The following is a 20,700-nucleotide window of genomic DNA, read 5'->3' as shown; positions in this document are numbered from 1 at the left end:
CATTTTTTTTATGTCACTACATCACAATATAGTAATAATGAACCAGAACAAGAAAACTTAAACACCACATTTGGTGGTAGTGGTATAGTGGCAGTTATCAGTCTGGGGTGATCGGGTGCATTTTAATTACACTCACGGGTGTAGGTTTCTGTTGTCACTGCTGTGCTTTCATAGTTCTGCAGGCTGACAGTAACAACAGTGATACTGTAGGGGGTTCCAGATTGGAGATTGTCTAGCAGGAACCAGTTGTTTTCAGTCAGAAAAGAGTCATTAATGGTGGACACGCTGAAGTTGTACTGATTATGGTCCATGCCCTCTGGTAAGGGCCAGGTAAAGTTGATGGAGTCCACAGTCTGAGAGTCCACCATGATGGCACCAGGAGGATTAGGAACTGAACAGGAACAGGAGAAGAAATACTGTTTCATTAGTGATTAATTCAAACAATAAAGGCATTTCTAAAAAAAAAGAATATTGGTCAAAATACATGCAGAACATAGCATGCACAGGTTTATAAGTCATGAATTCTGTGTAACTCACATGTTGCATTGCAAACAAGTAAACTGTTAGTCTCCAAAGGTCCACTTTTGGTGACCACCATCACACAGTAACGTACTGCTGGCATCAGGCCCAGAAACAGTTTGTTCTCAGTATTGTTGCTCAGATCTGTGCTGTTTTTCACCAACTGACTGTCCCTGTACACCAGGACAGTGTAGAAGGCCACCTTTCCAGGTGGAGGTCTCCAATGCACCGATAGGTTTGTTGTGCTTCCTATGACTGTGATGTTAGAAACTGCTTCAGGCTCTGTAGAAATAAAAAGTCACATATATTTACACAGATCATATTAACTTGAATAAATATACATGGTTGGGTCATAACAGAATAATTTTAACACAGTTATGTATTCCAAATGCAATCAGGATTTAAGTGTATTATGACCAAAATCAATTTGACTGAATTACTTCTGGGCATGGGCGGACTGGGACAAAAAATCGGCCCTGGCATTATGGACCAAAGCAGCCCACAACATTTGATAACATTCTTTTACTTTATTTTGAGTTTTTGATGTATTGGTGTCTTTTTTCTTTTGTATTCTACTTATTGTTTCACGTCTACAGTCATTTCACTTATTTATATCTGGCTTATAGTGCAGTTTCTTGTCTCATTCATACTAAACGATTTTAAATTGCTGTCTTATTATTGTCGTTGTTCTTGTGTGAACCCCAGGAAGACCACGACCACGATGACCACTTTTGTGGAAGCTAGTGAGGACCCAAATAAAGAATAAAGAGGCTAAAAGCTATCATATCATCCTGCTTGCATTTGATTTTGTTTCCTTTTTTTTTGGTCTCTCACAAATCCCCTAACTCTATGAAACTATTAATGTACTTGAGTACCCCTTTATAGTAATCATCAATACATAACTGAGTTTTGATAGTCATTGGATAGAGCTACTGATTGCAATTTCCATTAGGAATAATTATCTTTTTAGCCAGGGAAAATGCATCAATATAAAAACACATTTCAGAAGACATACTTGTGTAATTCTCTGTGCTTTCCACTGTGGACTTGACCTCTTCCACAACTGTAAACACTTTAAAAGTGTACAGTGTTCCAGGGCTCAGCATGGAAAAGGTATAAGTCTCATTCTCAGTTGATCCATTCTTAACCATCGTGGCACCCAAGAGTGCTATCACCTCATAGGAGTAGGAAGGCTTATGATCGCTCTGTCTGAGCCACGTCAGCTTGATGGCCGTTGTGTTCACAAACTCTGCGATGAGGTTGGTCACTGCTTTGGGCACTGTAACAAATACAGGGTTTTGTAAGACCAAAAACCAGATGTATGTGTGAAATGTTTATGCTGTTTAGAAGTTCTGATGGTAGATAATCTCTTAATGCATCAGCAATTTGAATGTGTTTAAGGCCTTACTTGTGTAACTGGATGTCTCTTCCTCCGTGGATTCGATTCCTTCTGATACTATTGTTGTGACTTTGATACTGTATCTAGTTCCTGGCTCAAGGTTTCCAATTACAGTTTCATTAGTGCTGTCAATTTCAGTGCTGTCAAAGGTGGCCGTTGTGTTGAACACATGTATACGGTATTTGTAATATGACTTGACTTCGTGCGGGTATGACCACTTCAATTCTACTGAGGTGGTGGATTTAGGGCTGGCTACGAGGTTCAACACGGGGTTTGGCTCTAGAAAAATGACAAATGAAGGAAAATGTTAATTAAAAAGGAACTGAATAAGAAAATAATTAGATCACATTTAACATATGTATAATTCATGCTGTACACTGTTTTTAGGTGCTAAATTAATTTGAGCATACATCCTTTGGTTTCTTTTTACTTACGAGTAAAAGTGGAATTATAGACAGCCGTGCTCTTTAAATTTTGAGGTCCACCTGTCACTAAACTTATATTGTAGCGTGTTCCAGAGGAAAGCGAGGACAGTAATGTGTTATTGACGATACTTTGTACTTCGCCACCCTCCACCTGGTAGGTGATATAGTAGGTGATGTTTGGAGCACCCGCCATCAAATGGGGAATCGGCCAATTCAGAGACAGCGAAGAGTTTGTCCTCTGACTGATAATGATGGAAGCAGGAGGTATGGGACCTAGGAGGTATGAATAAAAGGTACTGATGCACAGATACATTTATTACTTATTAATACTGATTAGTCATGTCTGATTGGTCAAAAGGTTTAAACGCACCAAAATAAACTACAATAAAAAAAAACTCTGAAAATAAACTCATGAAATCATTTACGCTTTAGAGTTTTGAACTTACGAGTTGCATGTGAAGTCTGGACAGACGTATTATAGAAGCTTCCAGCCACAGCGGTCACTGTGATATCATAGACTCTCCCAGGATTTAAAGAAGTAAAGTTGGCCATGTTGACTGTGGTTGTTTGGCTGTAAGAATAATCCAAATCTGCATTTGAGATGTTCACCACATAGGAATCAACCCTTCCTGTAGGCAGAGTCCAGCTGATGTTCAGGTCTCGAGTTCCTGGTGCTGTACTTATAATGTCCTTAGGTTGGTCAGGACCTATACCATGAAGAAGTAAAAGTTGGTTAAAAAAACAATATTCATTTATGATGTGCCACATTTTCAGGGGAAGATTAATTTTATTGTGTGGAAGTTATTTTTCTTATGTAGGATCAAATTCCAACCACACACACAAAGGATAAAAAAATAATTGTAAAAAATTATAGGAAATATAGTATATATATAATAATGTTGTAATGCTTATTTTATCAATTAAAAACATAATATCATATTTCAATTTGATGAATATGTATTAGTAAATCATACACCATACTTCGAAAAAAATATTAAGGTGATTCAAAATGGTACCACCAGACAGAGCATTACATACATTGCTTGGACATCTGGGCCTGTAAGTAACAATTATTTTAAGTTCATTAATTCATCTGCAGATTATTTCAAGATTCGTCAATTAACCGTTTGGTTTTGAGAAAATTGGAGAAAAAAAAATTACAATATCTGGGAAAATCTGTGATGAGGTCTGATAGTCCAAACAGAATATATTTAGTGTGCAGTCATATGAAACAAAAAAAGCAGCAAATACTGAAATTTGAGAAGCTGGGTTAAGAGAATCTTTGGCATTTTTGCTTGCAGAATGATTAAAACAATTAAGTGACTATCAAAATTATGTTATGTTGATCAGGTAACTAATTAAACATCTAGTTATTCCAGCTCTATGTGCATCTTATTGGTTTGTTAATGCTGTTTTAGTTGCCTTTTAAAAAAACACTATTTCCCACAGACCAAATGCAATTACAGGTTTACAGCTTTAAGTCCTCAAATATAAGTGTTTATTAATGTGTCAACAACAAAACTCCTCCTGTGGGAGTGTAGGAACAGATAATGATGACAATATAATAATAAAAAAAGAAACTACAGTATTACTGTAGTAATATAAAATGTATCTTAATTGTTGAATACTGTGCATTAATAAATATTTAAAACGTGTTATTATATCTACTTACAATTCCATTGTAGTCAGTCGATATTGAAATACTTTTAATGAAAATGTGGGGACCGGAGGAATTTTAAATGCAACATTAACAGCTTGAAAGACAAAGAGATTGAGGATCCAAAGTATGGACCTACTTGTGAAGGTAGTTTTTGAGGATTCTTTTCCTGTGGAAGTTTCAGCAACAGCAGCCACTGAAATGTTGTACTGATATCCGGGGATTAAATGACTGATGGTAAAAGAGGTTGCATTAGTGAAGGCTTCTCCTTCTCCTGGAGTCCACTGAACTCTATACGATGTAGCATTGCCCACTGGTTCAGTCCAGGCCAGAGACACAGATGTTGTTGTGATGCTGGTGATATTGAGACTATTGACTACATCAGGTTCTGCAAACACAAGGAAAACGCAAGATCAAGGCATTAAAATCAGCATGTTGGTTACAACTCTAGCATTTTCACGTGTACTTACTTTTATGACTGTACATGATTTAATAAATTTTTTAATCAGGAGGATGTTGAATATCTGAAGTGGGGCTTACTTGTGACTGAGCTGAATGTGTAAGGATCTCCTGTTGTATCATCTCCATTGACAGCAAAGATTGTGATGTTGTATTTAGTACCAGGGATCAAGTCTGATAGCACGGTGGCAGTATCATTTGTGTATATGTGCATCAGCACTCCACCATTATTCCACTCCACCAAGTACTTGAACACCTCACCAGATGGTCGGGTCCAGTTCAGGAAGATGGAGGAAGTGTTTGTGTACACAGAATGTGAATCAATATTACCAGGTCCTAGAGAGGAGAGGAGAGGGAGAGGGAGAGGAGAGGAGAGGAGAGGAGAGGAGAGGAGAGGAAAAGAAGATGTAAGGTGTAAGAAAACATGATCAGGACAGGTATCTTGAGTAAACTTTTGCTGATGAACAGTAACAATACTTACTTGTTGTATTTGGCGATTTGCCCATCAGTAAGACCGTCAGCTGCGACTGCGGTAACACTTATGTTATAATGGACACCAGGAGTCAGGTTAGAAATAGTTTTCTGTGTTCCTGTCACATTGTCAATGAAAGTGCCATTGGACCACTTCACTATATAGAAGGAGCTGTATCCCTCAGGTTGAATCCAGCTCAGAGACAGAGACGATGTTGTGATTTCAGTGACAGTGAGGTTCCTGACTACTTCAGGTCCTGTGATGGAAAAAGTACATTACATACACACATTTACTCATTTTGCTGAAGCTTTTATCTGAAGCGACTTACAAAAAAGAGAAACAACAAAGTACTGTGCCACAAGGACATGTTAATGCTTCAATATAAATAAAATTTGCATAGAATCAAATGACAACTCAAATAGCGGGATAGATCTAGCATGTCCACTTGTTGTTAAGGCTAGGAGAGGAGGTACTCTCTGAAGAGCTGGGCTTTCAGGAGTTTTTTGAAGGTCCAGAGGGACGCCCCTGCTATGGTTTGAACTGGCAGCGTGTTCCACTAACAGGGAACAACAGATGAGAAAAGTCTGAATTGCCCAAAGCGTACGGGTGGCAAACCAGGCGTCGTTCAATGGAGGAGTGCTGTGTTCAGGAGGTAACACATGCCTGTATGTGGACATTCAAGGAAGTGGGTTCAGAACAGGAGACTACTTAGTAGGCAAGCATTAAGGATTGGAAATTAATGCGGGCTGCTAAATGGTAGCCATTGGAGCTCGATGAGCAGCGGGGTAACATGTGCCATTTTGGTCAGTCAGTCAAAAACTTCTCCTATGAGCGGACTCTTTATGCTACATGTGGATTTTTCTCATAGTGACATCTGATTAATCACAGACTTCTCCAACAGGTGTCTTGAGTAAACTTCTGCTACCTGACAGTATGAAGTAGAGTGAAAGACTTACTTGTGTATTGAGAAACACTGGAGATTTGCCCATCAGTAAGACCGTCAGCTGCGACTGCGGTAACACTTATGTTATAATGGACACCAGGAGTCAGGTTAGAAATAGTTTTCTGTGTTCCTGTCACATTGTCAATGAAAGTGCCATTGGACCACTTCACTATATAGAAGGAGCTGTATCCCTCAGGTGGAGTCCAGTTTAGAGACAGAGACGATGTTGTGATTTCAGTGACAGTGAGGTTCCTGACAACTTCAGGTCCTGTGATGGAAAAAGTATATTAAATACACACATTCAGTCAGTTCACAAATGTTTTAAGAGCATTTCACCATGCATCTCTACTTTAAATCCATGAAATTCTCTGGAGAGCTAGCTTATTATCACCATAGTCCAGTACAACAACAGCATCACTGTAGCTGATGCTCAAACCAGCAGTCAAAAACTTCTCCTATGAGCGGACTCTTTATGCTACATGTGGATTTTTCTCATAGTGACATCTGATTAATCACAGACTTCTCCAACAGGTGTCTTGAGTAACCTTCTGCTACCTGACAGTATGAAATACATTTAAATACTTATTTATGTATTAAGGTAAGGAAAGGAGATAAGGAAAATTGTCAGCTGGCACTGCAGTAACATTTATGTCATAATGGACACCAGCAGTCAGCTTTGTAATTGTCGTTTGAGTCACAATGACAACGAGAGTGCCATTAGACTTCTGTACTCCATAGAAAGAACTATTTCCCTCTGGTCGAGTGTAGTTGAGAAAAAAAAGAAAACGTGATTTCAGTGATAGTGAAGAAAAAATTGGCAGTACAATGCACTTAATATACAGTACAGGAAAAACATACAGAGTCATTGTTGTAGACATGGTTAAAATCTGGAATAGAAGTGATTCAACAAAGTAAACAGACTTACTCATTGTGAGATTTTTGGTGCAGTTTAAACAAACAAAGACGATCTCATACACTATTCCAGGAGTCAATTGAGTTGCCAAGCTGTTATCATAGGTGATTCCACTGATGGATAAGTTGCAGTTTGGTGTAGATGTGAGTGTGACTGTTGTTGTTGTTGTATTTGTTGTTGTTGTGCCGTTGCATTCTGAGGGATAGAAGAAGACCAACAATGTGCACAAGGATTTAAAAAAAGTTTTTAATTAACAACAATATAAAACACAAAATATGGCATTGTGTGAGAACTTGTACCTGTGTACCGACTGTCACAGATCTGTGGAGACGAGAACAGAGAAAAGCAAAGTAAATCATTTTGCACCAGCAGAGGTCAGCATTGAGTTTAAAATAGCTTCACAAGCATCACCTTGAAAATCCAGACGGCTTTTCAACATCACAGGGCATCAATAAATTTATCAACAACTGATGCAGATTAGTGCAAGCCTGTTGAATTCAAATTATTCAGTGAAACTACTGTTTAATATGTATCGTTTATTAACACCAACCTATGTCATTGTAAGACTTTGGTTTAGTCATTAAGACACATCCGTTTCATTGGTGCCAACAAACACAAAAAAGCTCAGTATTATGGGATAAAGTTCCTTTTGTAACTAATTAAAAATCATATTCGAGTGCCAGTTAGTAAAAACAACTACAAACATTATCAGGGTATGAACATTCCCTCAGGTAACATTATGTGTGGAACTGCTGTTTTGAAACACCCCTCTGCCTCATCGTAGGATTAAACCGTTCTAACACTAATATAACACGCTCACACAAGCGGACATACAACTTCTTCAACTCCAGCTCTCTATTTCTGCTGTGGTTATCATTTGTATCCTGGTATTAGGCTGCTGATTCCACATTACTTATTAGCCAAAATTTCAACAGGCCAGAGTCACTCACTAACATGTTGCCATTCAGTCTGTTTACCGCACAGCTAAACATTAAACACATGGCATCATTGCTTAAACCTGCATCACTCTCTCCCCCGCAAAGATCACAGATAGGGTTACTCATTAACGCCAAACCATTACGGAATAGACTTTACAGCAGTTCTGTATCAAACAAGATCCAATCATGGGTTTAAAATGAAATGTAATATAACAGTGTTGGGCTGAACATAACACACAATATTATTATGGGTCAAATACTCCCTCTGTCCACAGTATATCTGAAGGTATGAGGAGGTGAAGACTAAACAATCAACTGTGTTAGACTAAATTTTTATTAGTGACGATAGACTTAATATTAGAAACATTGCTTTGTGTTACAATACAGTTTAATAGTATCACAAAAAGGATCATTAAAAAAATGACAAACTTTTTTTCATTGTTGATTATGTAAAACTGTCAATTATCTTTTATTTACTTATTTACTAACTCATTATATTGTCTATTAAATATTGGAAAACACAGAGTCTAGGGTTTCAAACATTCAGTTTACAATGTCATAAAATGTTTACACATAGAATAGAACAGAAGGGGTTTAGCAAATCAGGAAACCGAGAAAGCCCCTCTCACACACCCGTCCCTGGAGACTGGCGTCCTTTTCTTTTTCTATTGATATAAGTGACCCATCCCTTCCTTCCAGTCCTTTTGGGACTATTCTTCTGAAGTACAACAGTGCCACACAGTGATGCATGTGGTGGTCCAAGGGTCAGTACTCTTTCAGAGTATGATGAAGGATGTTTACATAGTGGATGAGACGGTGAGTACTATATAATATACGGTGTGCTGAGACACATTATCATCAGTACAAGTATGGTGTACATTTATTTTTTTATCTTTTACAAAAGTCAGTATTTATTTCTTGAAAGTCTTCAAGAATGCCTGTATTTTATTATCTTAACAGTAAGAACAGACTAGTATGAGGAAGCATGATATATATATAGAAATATCTGCATGGCTATAGTTTCGCTGTTTGAGCAGCGTTAACATGGCTGAGCTTCATACAAACGCCTTGTCAGGGTGTGATAAGGCAATTTTTCACTTACGGCACTTCACCCATACTTTCCCATCATAGATTTTAATGTGGTGAAAGAGCACTTTTCACATTGTCTAGGGTTGGGTTCAGATAGATGAGTCAAAAATACCCACTTCTGTTAAAACTCTCCCTTTTTATGAACAATTAATGATCTATCTATATCTGCATTAAGGCATAAAACTGTTGAAAGCTAAGCATGCAACAGCATTCAATAAGAGAAAAGACTGAGGATGACTGAATTCAATGCTTTAAAACAACGTTCATTTAATTAGTGGGCAACCAGCACAACCTCCGAGCCACAGCCGCCCCAGAACACCAGAACAGTGCAGTTACTCAAATCCATCTTTACATGACGAGTAAGCCTGGACTGGTGGGGTGAGAACCAGAGGGGCATATGTGACATTTGACAAACTTTACATGTGAGTTACAAAAAAGTAATGAATCTTATCTTAATCTTTCTTATAGGGCTCATTCTATTTTCACATGGTCTGTTGAATTATATTTACTTGGAATCTGTATTGTTAATGGTTGATTAAAGTTATTGGTCATGGAGTCAATGTTTCAATTAAAACTGGATCAGATTCTTTTTTTTTTTTTTTTTTTTTTGGTAACCAGTTAACTACACGACAACAGATACTTTTACCATTGAACCTCAGCTTTTGAGATGAAGAAAGTTTCAAACCACTACCAACAAGACTTTGTGATGTTTTCACAACTGATGTTACCGGGGTCAAGAAAGAACCTTGTCAACAGATACATTTTGTAATATTCAGTAAGTGTATATATTTAGTAAGCTCTATTTAAGAACCAGTGTAGTGAAAGACATTTTAATTTAGTGGTACACAAACACACTGCAGCTAAACCAACTCTGAACTCAAGAGCAGTGGTTGCTGGCTCCAGATATAAAACTTCTCACTTTCTGTTTCTGAGCAAAATCTGGCAGCCTCTTCAGACTCTGGTAAAAGTCACATGCTAGACTGTGAAGGCTGGATCCTAACACTATCACAATCTCATGTCTTCATACAAAAATTCATGTCAAACAGACCTCTGGGGATCTGGGAGTTCTCTGAGCAATGATTTTCAAATGTATTATTTCTCTTGGCACTCTTCCTAAGTATCACTTATTTTCTACTGACTAAATAAACAAAACAACGTCTCAGGCCATTATGCCTTGGCACTGATTCAGAGAGCAGAAATAACCCGAGCTTAAAGTCCCATTTGGGAAATACTGCTCTAGAAATACTTGAGTTCAAATAATGGACGTCATTTTTTTTAAAGGATCCACTGGGATTCAGCTCCACCCATTTGTACATCCTCCCTCCTGCTTTAACTGTCGGCTTTAGTCTCAGTCTTGAGCTTTTGTAGGACCTAATATCACTTGGATGATTCCGAAATTCATTAATGTGATTGTTCTAACAAGATGCCGTTTGTGTAAAATTACTAAAAGTAGCTGCTTCTTCTATCAAAGCTACTAAAAGAAAGATTATTTTGTCGTCACACACAACTCAAACATTTAAGATAAAGCTCTATGAAACTCTTCAGGGTTACTTCTTGTTACCATCTTCCACTCAAGGAAAATATTTAATGCTCACTGTGAAACATACTTGGCTGGGACTCCAATGACCCTTTTGCCCTGTGTACTGTATCTGTGCCCTTTGACTGGGCCTGTCTGCAGGAGGAGGAGGAGGAGGAAATGGCTGTACTGACCACTATATAAACATTACATCAACCCTTAAGGCAGCCTGCCTGCCACTCTCTGATTCCTTTTCATTCCTAACAGTCTACCTCCTGATAACACCCAAGTTCCTTCCTCCATAATATCAGCCCATTTAACCTTAGTTCCTCATAATCTGATAACTTGGAACAAAAACATAAAAAAAAGAAAAGAAAAGAAATGCACAATACTTTTTTTTTTTTTTTTGCTCCTTGAATTACGCAAAGCTGCATAAGGTTGAGGAGTTGCTGGTGGTGACCTTGGTGACTTGCTGAGTGGAGAAAGTGGATTCCTCTACGGCTGTAATTTCTGCAAAATTACGTTATTTGACTCAAACTAAAACATTTATGGGTGTGTGTGTTTGTGTATGTGTGTGTTTTGATGATCGGCAACACAAAACACCCTCAGTTCACAAGGAAGAAATGGAGAAATTTGCATTATTCCTCTCACAGCATTTGTGTGCTGACATCCATCCATCGACTTGATCTTGTTTGTCGTACATAGCAACATGAGAAATGTTCTTTTTCTGGCTCTGTGACACATGCTTGTTTTCTCAAGTCGACTTGACTTTGAGTAATAAGTCAAAGTAAGTCAAATAAAACATTGAAAATGTGTTTTGTGGTCAGTAGATGTTGCAATATACTAGTCTTGTTTTTATCTTTGTTTGTATATACGGTTAAAAAGCACAAAGCCAGACACTCTACTATCTTAACACTTCAAAATTCAGAAGTTCCATCTCCTGATGTAAGCATCACATATGAGACTGTGGTGAGACTTGTAAAAGTTGTGTTTCCCACCTTCTTCTGTCAGCCTCTAATGAACTGGTAGCTTGTTCTCTATTTAGTTTACTCCCTCAATAGCTCATGAGCGACTCATTGTTTCTGTTCTAACATGACTTCCTGAGCCCACCCAGAGACCACTGATAAGATGTTTAAACAGCATAAATGACTTTTAAGTTGTACTGTACTTCATGCCTCCAGCTCATTAAGGTCAAATAAAGGAAGATGAGGGCCACACGACATTGAATAATAAAACAATGCTTTTCTCTCTTAAACTCATCTAGATTCACTTAAAGCCATCGTAGAGCATTACTGATGCTAAAACATCACTTAAAGGACTATGCTATGCCAATTTGAGTGTTTGACTTCTGAAATAATTTAATGGAGTACATTTGATAGTAACAAAAAAGTAAATATCAACACAACTGGTCATGTATTAAAGAGCACGACTAAAGAACCTGTACTGCAATTAAAGGGTCAGCTTATAAAACGAAACATAAACCTTAAACACAGTAATGTTAACACATTTAGCAGCAGAAATATAAATCTATCTAACAGTCATAAGTGAACTGTATCAAGGCAGCTGTGAAATGTGCTGTGTGGTTCTGAGCCTTGACTCTTCTGTTAATGTCCAACTCAGTGGATAAACTATCAACTGACTTACTACATGGTTCCACATAGCACATCAGCCCAATCAAAGCTATTTCACTATTTTGGATTAAAATTTGTATACACCAGGTTAATGGTCACTTAATGTGTGCATTAGCCTTTCCTTGAATCAAAGATTTTAAAGTTCTTATTATTTATCCAAAGCTATCGTCCTTCTATCTATCCTACATACATGATCTAACAAAACATCTTTTCATTGGTCATGGACCATAGATAGAAAATAGTCAAAAACATACATGATACATGGCAACTGAAGATAAAAGATAAAATAAAGAGAACACAAATCCACACTATTGGAAAAAACAGGAGACTTAAAGGTCCAAAAGTGCAACATTTGTTACCTTAGACTTTTATATCTATAGAGGGGTCTACAGAGTCTGCCATGTTGAACCGCCTTGTTGAACCGCCATGATTCTCCAACAAGCTAGAATGGACAAACTAAACAGTGGCTATAGACAGGTCCTTTCATTTATGTATTAAAAAATAAAAAATAAAATTGTGCACATACATAGCACTGTTGTTTTTCCTTCATGTTAGGAAAGAGAGGATGATGCGAGGGGGTTGCAATCAGTAAATACACCACTAGATGCCACTAAATCCTTGAAACTGGGCCTTTTCAGAGAGAGTTTTGTAGGGAACTTTACATTGAAATTTGTAGATTTTAAATTTAAATCCTGATTCACATGTGTTCAATGTTCTGGTATCGATTAGCAGGACTGACAGACCAACAACATTATAACTAAACCTATAAGTTAGTGAGAAAACAAATTAACTATGTACAATAAAATTTCCCTTTAGCCATCTGTGTTTTATACATTTGTATTCTGTTTAATATATCATATATCATTTGAGACTGTGTTTCTGTGAGAAATTGTAAATTCAATATGATCGTTCTCCTGTGCAATACTATAGGAGAATGAATCATAAAAATAAGGCCGAAAGCCATGTTTAAAAATATCCTCTGCTTCCAAAAACTCCCCGCACCTGATGGCTTTAGCTGTGAGTGTGTTTGTCTCCAGGTACATATCAGCCTCCCACACCACAGTTCTGCCGCTGCTATCACGGGCCACATCAGAGACTATGGAAATGAGTGACGTAGTATTTACTGTCTCCGGGACTGTGCTGCAGTGTGCGGAGCGCTGAGCTGTTGGCTGTAGATACCCATCTGAGTACAATGCACTTGCCATTAGAGCTTCCTCGTAATTCTGCTTGGCTATGCAGCAAGAGGAAATATGCATGAACACATATGTACCTACACCCAATGTTTTGACACGGAGGGCTGGGCCATGACACTTAACTTAGAAGCGTGATCAATGTGATATTTGTAACGTGTTAAACCGTACCATAGCGTGTGATGTGCGCCCAACTGAAAGGGAAGGACAAAAGCAAAAAAGGCATATTGTATGTTTTACTCTATATTAGTGACTAGCTTCTTTGTGCCGCATTAAAGGGTGTAACTATAACTTTACATGTCTGTTCTCTTTTTAAATCGAGACTCTGAAGAACAATGTATGCCCCATGTGGCCTTTGAGAGTATGACCAGGGTCATCCTGAAGGTAATGTCAACCCACTGATGGCTCATTATGATTTTACCTCTGGACACATATCACCATTCCCCTGTGACATTTGACCCCTGATTCTGACTGAGACTCAGAATCAGAGGTTGTATGTTCAGTTTATTCCAGTCTATAATTATTACCTTTATTAGTGATAGTGACAGGAAGGTAGGGATAGACAGTGGGGGGATGACATGCAGCAAAGGGCCACAGGTCAGAATCAAACCACGGTCCTTGTATATGGAGCACATCCTCTAACAGGTTAGCTACCAGGTTGCCCCTCCAACCCCCAGGTTCTTTCTCGGCCCGTGCTTCACCAAGTTTCATGAAAAAAATCAAACCACAACTAAAGCATAACCTCCTTGATGGAAGTAATAAGCAGTTTATAGATTGTTAATATTAACCTGGTTTATACTGATCTTATGATGTTTATATGGCTTTTGTGGTATAATATGATTTTAATAAGGAAGTACCATATACTGTGTGAATCACAGCTGAGCTTACAATGGCACTGGGGCACTTTGAAACTTTGTTGATTAAGATTCCTTTATACACGTACCTTTACATTGCCATCCTTAGAGCTAGCGAGTGAGTAAAGAGCCAAAGCCAAGTGAAATAATAATTTTTCATCCCAACTGCAGCCATGCCTGACCATAACTCGCTCAGAGGCCACTGGTAAAATGATAGCTATCTGCTGACAATAAGGCCTTTGAGAACTAGAGAGGAGCCTGTGTCTCATTTACATGGACTGGGGAACTGTGACTCTTTGTAATTCAACTTGTACATGCTTACAGTCGCAACCCCTGGTTGACGGCAGCATGTTTGGGGTTGTTAATTTGAAACTGGACCGTCTTGACACAGACTGGTTGGGAGTGGGTGGAGAGTGCAGCATTCCACAAAGGAGGACTTGACTTGTGACTTTTGCACTTTAAATCAATAATGAGCTGCGAGACACAAGGACGCTTATGCTTTGTAATTTGGATACAGTGAGAAGAGTGCATTTTGGAGGGGGGATACACATCACACGTCAGCAACATTTTACAGTGGTGCAAGACACCAGACTCACAGTTAGACCAGAAAGACTGATGCCACAGACGGGCAAATTCCTCTAAGTGTTGTAAAATGTCACAAGATGTTCCCCACTGATGGCAATGTCACCATTTTCTCATTTTTGCATGTTGTGAGGCAGACAGAGAAAGAGACAGTAGATGGAAAAAATAAAATGTTCCGTACAAAATCTCATGCAAAGTGTTGTACTTTTCCTGGGTCATTAATGGGTGAGTGCCAAACTAGCTGTGACTCTACACGCACTCTCTCAAGGCTGCGCCTAACAAACTATGTTTTTTCTTTCGGGCCTTTAATCCCCATTTCAAATTTATTTCCAGTGTTGTGTATGATGGTCAGAAAAGTTGCTCAATACAAGAAAATAATAAACAGTATGCTAACTACTGAATGGAGACGTGCTGAAATGTGGCTGAGAGAAAGGACAGAAACGCTAAAGAAGACAGAACTGAAAACTGAATTATGCATTAAGATGTTAATATACCAGTTCTGTTTAATTTAGTGTTTAATATAAATTTAACACAAAATACTTAAACATCAAACTTTAATGACCCCCATAGGGACAGATATATGGAATAATATTTAATTTGTGATTAAACAGCAATTTAATTAAATTATGTAGATCATTTCAATGTAGTATAATATAAATGAACCATGTGGTTCCTTCACACTACCTATCCTGAATTCATTCATCTTAATCTGAAAATTACAACATGTAAACTGTCGAAAAGTGCGGGAGGAGCATCGATTATGTCTAGGTCATCATGGTATTATAAAAAGCAACAATTATACCTCTATTATAATAAAATCCAGTCGAGGATAGAAGGTGCTACAAGCTTTTTCACCTTAGGAAATCTGGCAATGACTTTATTCATGTCAGGAACAACATGGCTAAAACTCTACAACTACAATCTGAACCTCTGGATTTTCAGCTGACTGCACCTAACGCTTAAGGCTCTACACTCCCTTTGTCCACCTGCACAATTATTTTGCGTAACTATACCTCTTCAGAAATCATAATCAAGTTGTTTAACTAGAGCTCTACCTATTTACAACCTGAGCAGGGGTCTAATTATCCCAAATTACTGTACATGAAAACACCTGTTTGGGTGTGCGTAGTCTTAATGTATGTTTGCATGAAGACTTTTAAGACGTGTGGGGCTGTTTAGAAAGCATCAGTAAGGTCTCTACAGTAGTATTATATCTGTTTGATCAGCTGGAGTGACAAAAGGATGCCAGGATTATATTCAGTCCTTGGTGAGACTGGGTATGGATGAGTGGTAAAAAATGATAAGGTACAGTGTTTAACAAACACTGGCATCTTTTACAACACATTCAAATGTTTTTATTTCTTGTTACTGTTCAATCATAGCATCATCAGCTGATGGGAGTCAAAGGTATAAGCGTCATGGTGCAGACAAGCTTATCAATCTCTGACAATTACAGAAATATCACATTTTAAAAGGAGAAGTGTAAGACTGTGCGTGTAGCACAGTCGACATATTCCATACAAAATGTCAGTATGCAAAATAATTTGTTTAAGGGAAACATTATATTTCTCCTTTTTATACTAAAACTTCCTTTGTGGTTTCAGCTAAACGTTGTCTCTAAATTTACATCGCTTTTTAACAGAAACTAAATCTAACATCTGACGGATTAGAGAGAGAGAATATGAAAATAATTCATATAATGACAACAACACAACACATAATCTGTTTTTGAAAGCAAAGACATGCTGTTGTACCTGAATTGTAAATTATAAGTGTCACTTATCACAGTTATGATTTGCAACTCATCACCTCTGACTTGTTGACCTGAGAGGAGCACAAAGATGTAACGCACAACAATTACTTCCTCAGTCTCGGGAGGAAACACAGCACACTAGTGTACCCTATCATTCCCCTGCCAGTGTTTGACAGATCCTCAAACCCAGTAAAGTATGTTAAAAGGAGAGCTGCGAGGACAGACACGTCAATGCTGTCAACACAGTCAACACATAAAGTCTGCGAGAGGAGAAAAGAATAAGAGAACTGTAATGAAGCTTCGAGGAAAGGGTGGAAAAAATAACAAGGAGGAGGAAAGCAGAAAAATCAATAAAGGAAAATAGAAAAAAAACAAACACGTTTTTTCTCTTTGAACTTTATCCACTTGAATCGGGTTTCATTGCTTTGCTGTGTGGGTCTCTATCAACAAAATTTGACCACTATCTCCAAATATCTCTCTCTGTTGTGGCCACGAAATACAGTTTCAAAAGTCTTCAACATGGTTTTGTTTTCCATTTCTCAGTTTAAAATGTGTTTAAGATACAGTCACCACACTTTTAAAATATCTTGGAGGACAGATTTCAGTTCAGTCCAAAAGACGCAAAGGAGACGACCAGGCCTCTAATCTCTCATTCAAAAGACGAGATGCTGAAAGGGCAGCAGGTTTCTCTCTCAACATTGGGAGAAAATTACTTCTTATAACAGCCTAATCTGAAATTAAAAGTCAAACAAGACAGGTTTCTTTTTCTTACCTTTACAACATTTATTAACATATGAATATGTGTTGTAAAACAAATTAAATACTGTTTAAAACTCTAGTTACATCCAACCTTTTCTTTTTATAGTATTAAAACCAACTGTGTTTGTGGGAGCTTCACATTTGCATGTGTATCGGGTGCAGTGTGTTCATCTCTGCTCAGCATGTGTACTTTTCATAGAAGTTGAATGCATTCAAATGCCATTAAACCTTTACTTCCTGGTTGATACAATACAGTTTCCATGCCTTTGGGCATTGAGCTTTCACTGTGACATAATAACATTTAAGAACTAATAAGACAAAATAATCTTCTTACATCAAATATTAATATTTCCAAAGTCAATACTGCAATGAAATACAATAAGATCAATTTAAAACCTTTAAATGGGATGATATTCTACAACTACTACATATGTATTTTATAGTTGCATCCCAGTGCAAAACAAAACAGGATTATACGTAGAATGGGCCAATTAAAAAAACACATTCGTCTTGCAAAGCATGACAATGTGCACAGGAAAACTCATCTGAACAACTGCAGGAGTGAAAGACACTTGATTCTTCACCTTTTTTTTTCACTAAACACACAAATAAATTAAAACTTGAAAAAAAAAATCTCCACTATGAGGTGTGCCCGGCGTAAGACATGAAGTGTATTATTATTGGTGCCGAATTTGACTGCAAGAAAGAATTAAGAATTTCATTTTGTGGTTACTATATTAGATATTATAGATTAGCAACACCTCTAACCTAAAAAAACAAAAACAAAAATGGTTGTTTGTTAGCACCTTCCTTCTAATAGACATGTCAGGTGCATCTGGCAAATATTGTGGTCACGTTGAAGGACACAGTTGTGACAAAGTCACACATTTACATTCACATTTTGTATATATAAATTTCCTCCCAAACCTCCTTCCTTTTAGGTTTTGCGGCATGAAACCATCAAACACCATTTCTGCTGTTGCTTCAGAGCGATGACAGTGACCGCAAGAGGCCATTTTAATTTGACCAGCGAAAGAAAGTGTTTTTGTCCCTCTCTCTTTTTTTCTAGTGAGGACAGCTTCCACATTACTAATACTACTAGAACATTTATTTAGACAAGATCAATATTGGTGTCAATATTGATTTTATCAATGTGAACCGATTAAAAACTGTTCCTTTGTCTGTCCTGTTCCACAAAATGATGTGTACTGGTTTTAAATGCGGGGAAGAAATTGCATGTATCAGTAGTGGGAGAGAAAAAGTTGTTAAAGCGACCTCCTGATGTAAATCACTTACGCTATAACAACAACACAAAAAAAGTGCTTTGTCATACGTGGCCAAAAATTGGCCAGCACCAGGAAGACCTCTGATTATTAGAAAGAACTTTAAATTTGAACTTTCTAAACTTTTTTTCATTGTAGTTCACCCAACTGATCACAGTCAAAATTACCAGAGCTCCTGACACTCTCTCCTTGTGTACTGTGTATACAAAATGTTGTCCTGTGTTAGATGTGGCTGCAGGAGTGACAGGGACACTGAGCTGCACCTCATTCCATTCCTGACCCCTTTGTGCAGGCCACACACATCCTCACATGCCATTCTCAACCTCTCTCACCCTCTCTCTCTCTCTCTCCTTCCAGAAAGACCAGTGGGGCAAGGACAGGTGGGTCTGCTGGATATTCTATTATGCAAGCTTTATACAGTTCAGGTCACTGGATAATGACCTGTGCTGTCCTGAATAAATAATTGACCAATAAAAAGATCCCAAATATAAAAGATCTCATTAAAGTGCTTGCTTTAATCATTACAAAAGATTGAGGCACTGAAGAAAATCTCCATAAATAAGTCCAGCGCTAATATATTCTCTCCACGTCTTTCAATAAATAAGCCAACCATTGTTAAACCTCTCTCCAGCTGAAGGTCGGTATATTAATTACTTCCCTACATAAACCTGATTCCAATTAAATCTCTCAAATGAACGTCATTCATCCTACAGTAAGCCATGACATTCATATCAGCCACCAAACCCTCTTTGCTGACACCAGGATGAAACTTTTCTCTTAAATCTGCTGCACCAAACCACTGAGAGCGCAGCTACCTGCGCAACAGGTGCAGGCACACCTGCGTGATAGCGACTGACCTTTATCATCTAAACATTATCCAATGAATAAAACAACACCCCCTGCTTTAATTCAATATGTTCTACATGGATGGAGATGCCTTCTTACCTTTAGCACAGCGCTGAAGACCAGCAGAGCCCACAGAGAGACACTGAAGCGCAGCAAAGGCTTCATGATGCCGTGCGATCCGGAGGAAAATTCAAGTGACTTTTCTACTAGATGAGTGCTTTCATGTCCAAACTTCAAAAAAGACTAAAAACCAGCGACTTTTTTTCTCTCACTCCTAACTCGCTCCGACAAACTATCGCCTCATCAGGAGATTTAAAAGTCAGAGAAGGAAACTTTGTTCTCTCCTCGGTGTTAACGGGGAGGAGCGCAGTCCAAGCGCGTCATTCGGGGAAGTTTTTTAGTGAAGTCCGCCACTCCTCTCATCATCACTTCACCCCCACTCTTTCTCTCTCTCTCTGCTTTAGTATCACCACCGCTGTGTCACAGCTTCAACAGCTTGATCTGTGGACTGTGAGGAAAAAGGGGCTGCCTGCTCATGCAGAAATGAAGAAGGAGTCATCCCACATTCTTCCCATAACTTGGACACATAGAGCGGAGGAATCCGTCAGTGTGGGGTCCCTTCACTGAGCTGCCAAGGGAAATGTTTTTTGGACACTTCCCTTGAGTTTCTGTCCTGGTTTCTCTGTTGCAAACACTTGTAGCCACTAATAGTAAAGAGTGAGGAATGATGGGATCATTGATCAATACAACAACAAAAAACTTCTTGAAAATCACAAACCAGCTTTTTGGATGTTTGAAAATAGATTATAAAGAATTACTGCTGCAACCAATCGATAACTCTATTGATAACTGTTTGATTAAAGCAACATTAGTTGCAAATATTTTTGCGATAGTGCCCCTAGTTTTGAGTGTAATCCCACTGTGGTAAATATGGACAGCTGTACACGTGTATTTGTTATGAGTACATGACTTATGATCAAAAACTAGCAATCTTTGCCAAACATCAAGTTCAACAACACAAGACACAGCAGCCAGTTAATATTATTTATTAGTCCAACAGCAAGAAGCTCAACTCAGCCTCTGTCTTTCTGTTACATGAAGCTCTGACCAGTAACTAAAAGTCAGTCCCAGTTTTACTCTTGTCAAACAGCCTCTCACTCAGTCACTTTCTCCTTTTCTCTTCCTAGCCTCCTCAGTCAGCATCATCTTTGGTCTTTTTGCCTCTGTCATTACGTCAGTGAAGGCTGCTGAGCCTGGTAAAATTACCTGTTTGACCAGCTCCAGTTCTGGCACGACAGCAGCTCCACTCCGTTCTGTAAGTTGTTTGCTGTGATCAAAAAATGCACTGAAGCTAAATTCTGAAGCCACCCTTCAAATCATTTTCTCATAAATATATAGCAACTTCTGATCAACCCATATCAATTAATCAATTAAATTAGTCCAGGTTAAACCCTGCCCCCTCCAAGTATCAG

General features: G+C 38.2%; 1 protein-coding gene across 1 annotated transcript in view; it reads right to left on the bottom strand.

The window, feature by feature from the left end:
* The window catches only part of ptprja (protein tyrosine phosphatase receptor type Ja), a 30,162-nt gene extending 10,609 nt beyond the window's left edge, over positions 1–19,553 (bottom strand). Inside the window, exons 1-12 of the mRNA XM_027272909.1 lie at positions 19,328–19,553; positions 7,087–7,108; positions 6,800–6,982; positions 5,888–6,142; positions 4,541–4,795; positions 4,140–4,388; positions 2,790–3,050; positions 2,353–2,616; positions 1,928–2,197; positions 1,535–1,798; positions 538–801; positions 137–391 (exon numbers count right to left, since the gene is read on the bottom strand). Coding sequence (XP_027128710.1) covers positions 137–391; positions 538–801; positions 1,535–1,798; positions 1,928–2,197; positions 2,353–2,616; positions 2,790–3,050; positions 4,140–4,388; positions 4,541–4,795; positions 5,888–6,142; positions 6,800–6,982; positions 7,087–7,108; positions 19,328–19,393 — 2,608 coding nt within the window. The 5' untranslated portion in view covers positions 19,394–19,553. The remainder of the gene's footprint in view (positions 1–136; positions 392–537; positions 802–1,534; positions 1,799–1,927; positions 2,198–2,352; positions 2,617–2,789; positions 3,051–4,139; positions 4,389–4,540; positions 4,796–5,887; positions 6,143–6,799; positions 6,983–7,086; positions 7,109–19,327) is intronic.
* Between the last annotated feature and the right edge of the window lie 1,147 nt (positions 19,554–20,700).

Source organism: Larimichthys crocea, chromosome XXI (genome assembly GCF_000972845.2).
Source record: "Larimichthys crocea isolate SSNF chromosome XXI, L_crocea_2.0, whole genome shotgun sequence".
Lineage (NCBI taxonomy): Eukaryota > Metazoa > Chordata > Actinopteri > Sciaenidae > Larimichthys > Larimichthys crocea.
Note: the sequence above shows the minus strand (reverse complement) of the source record. Positions and strands in the feature narration are given on the sequence as shown.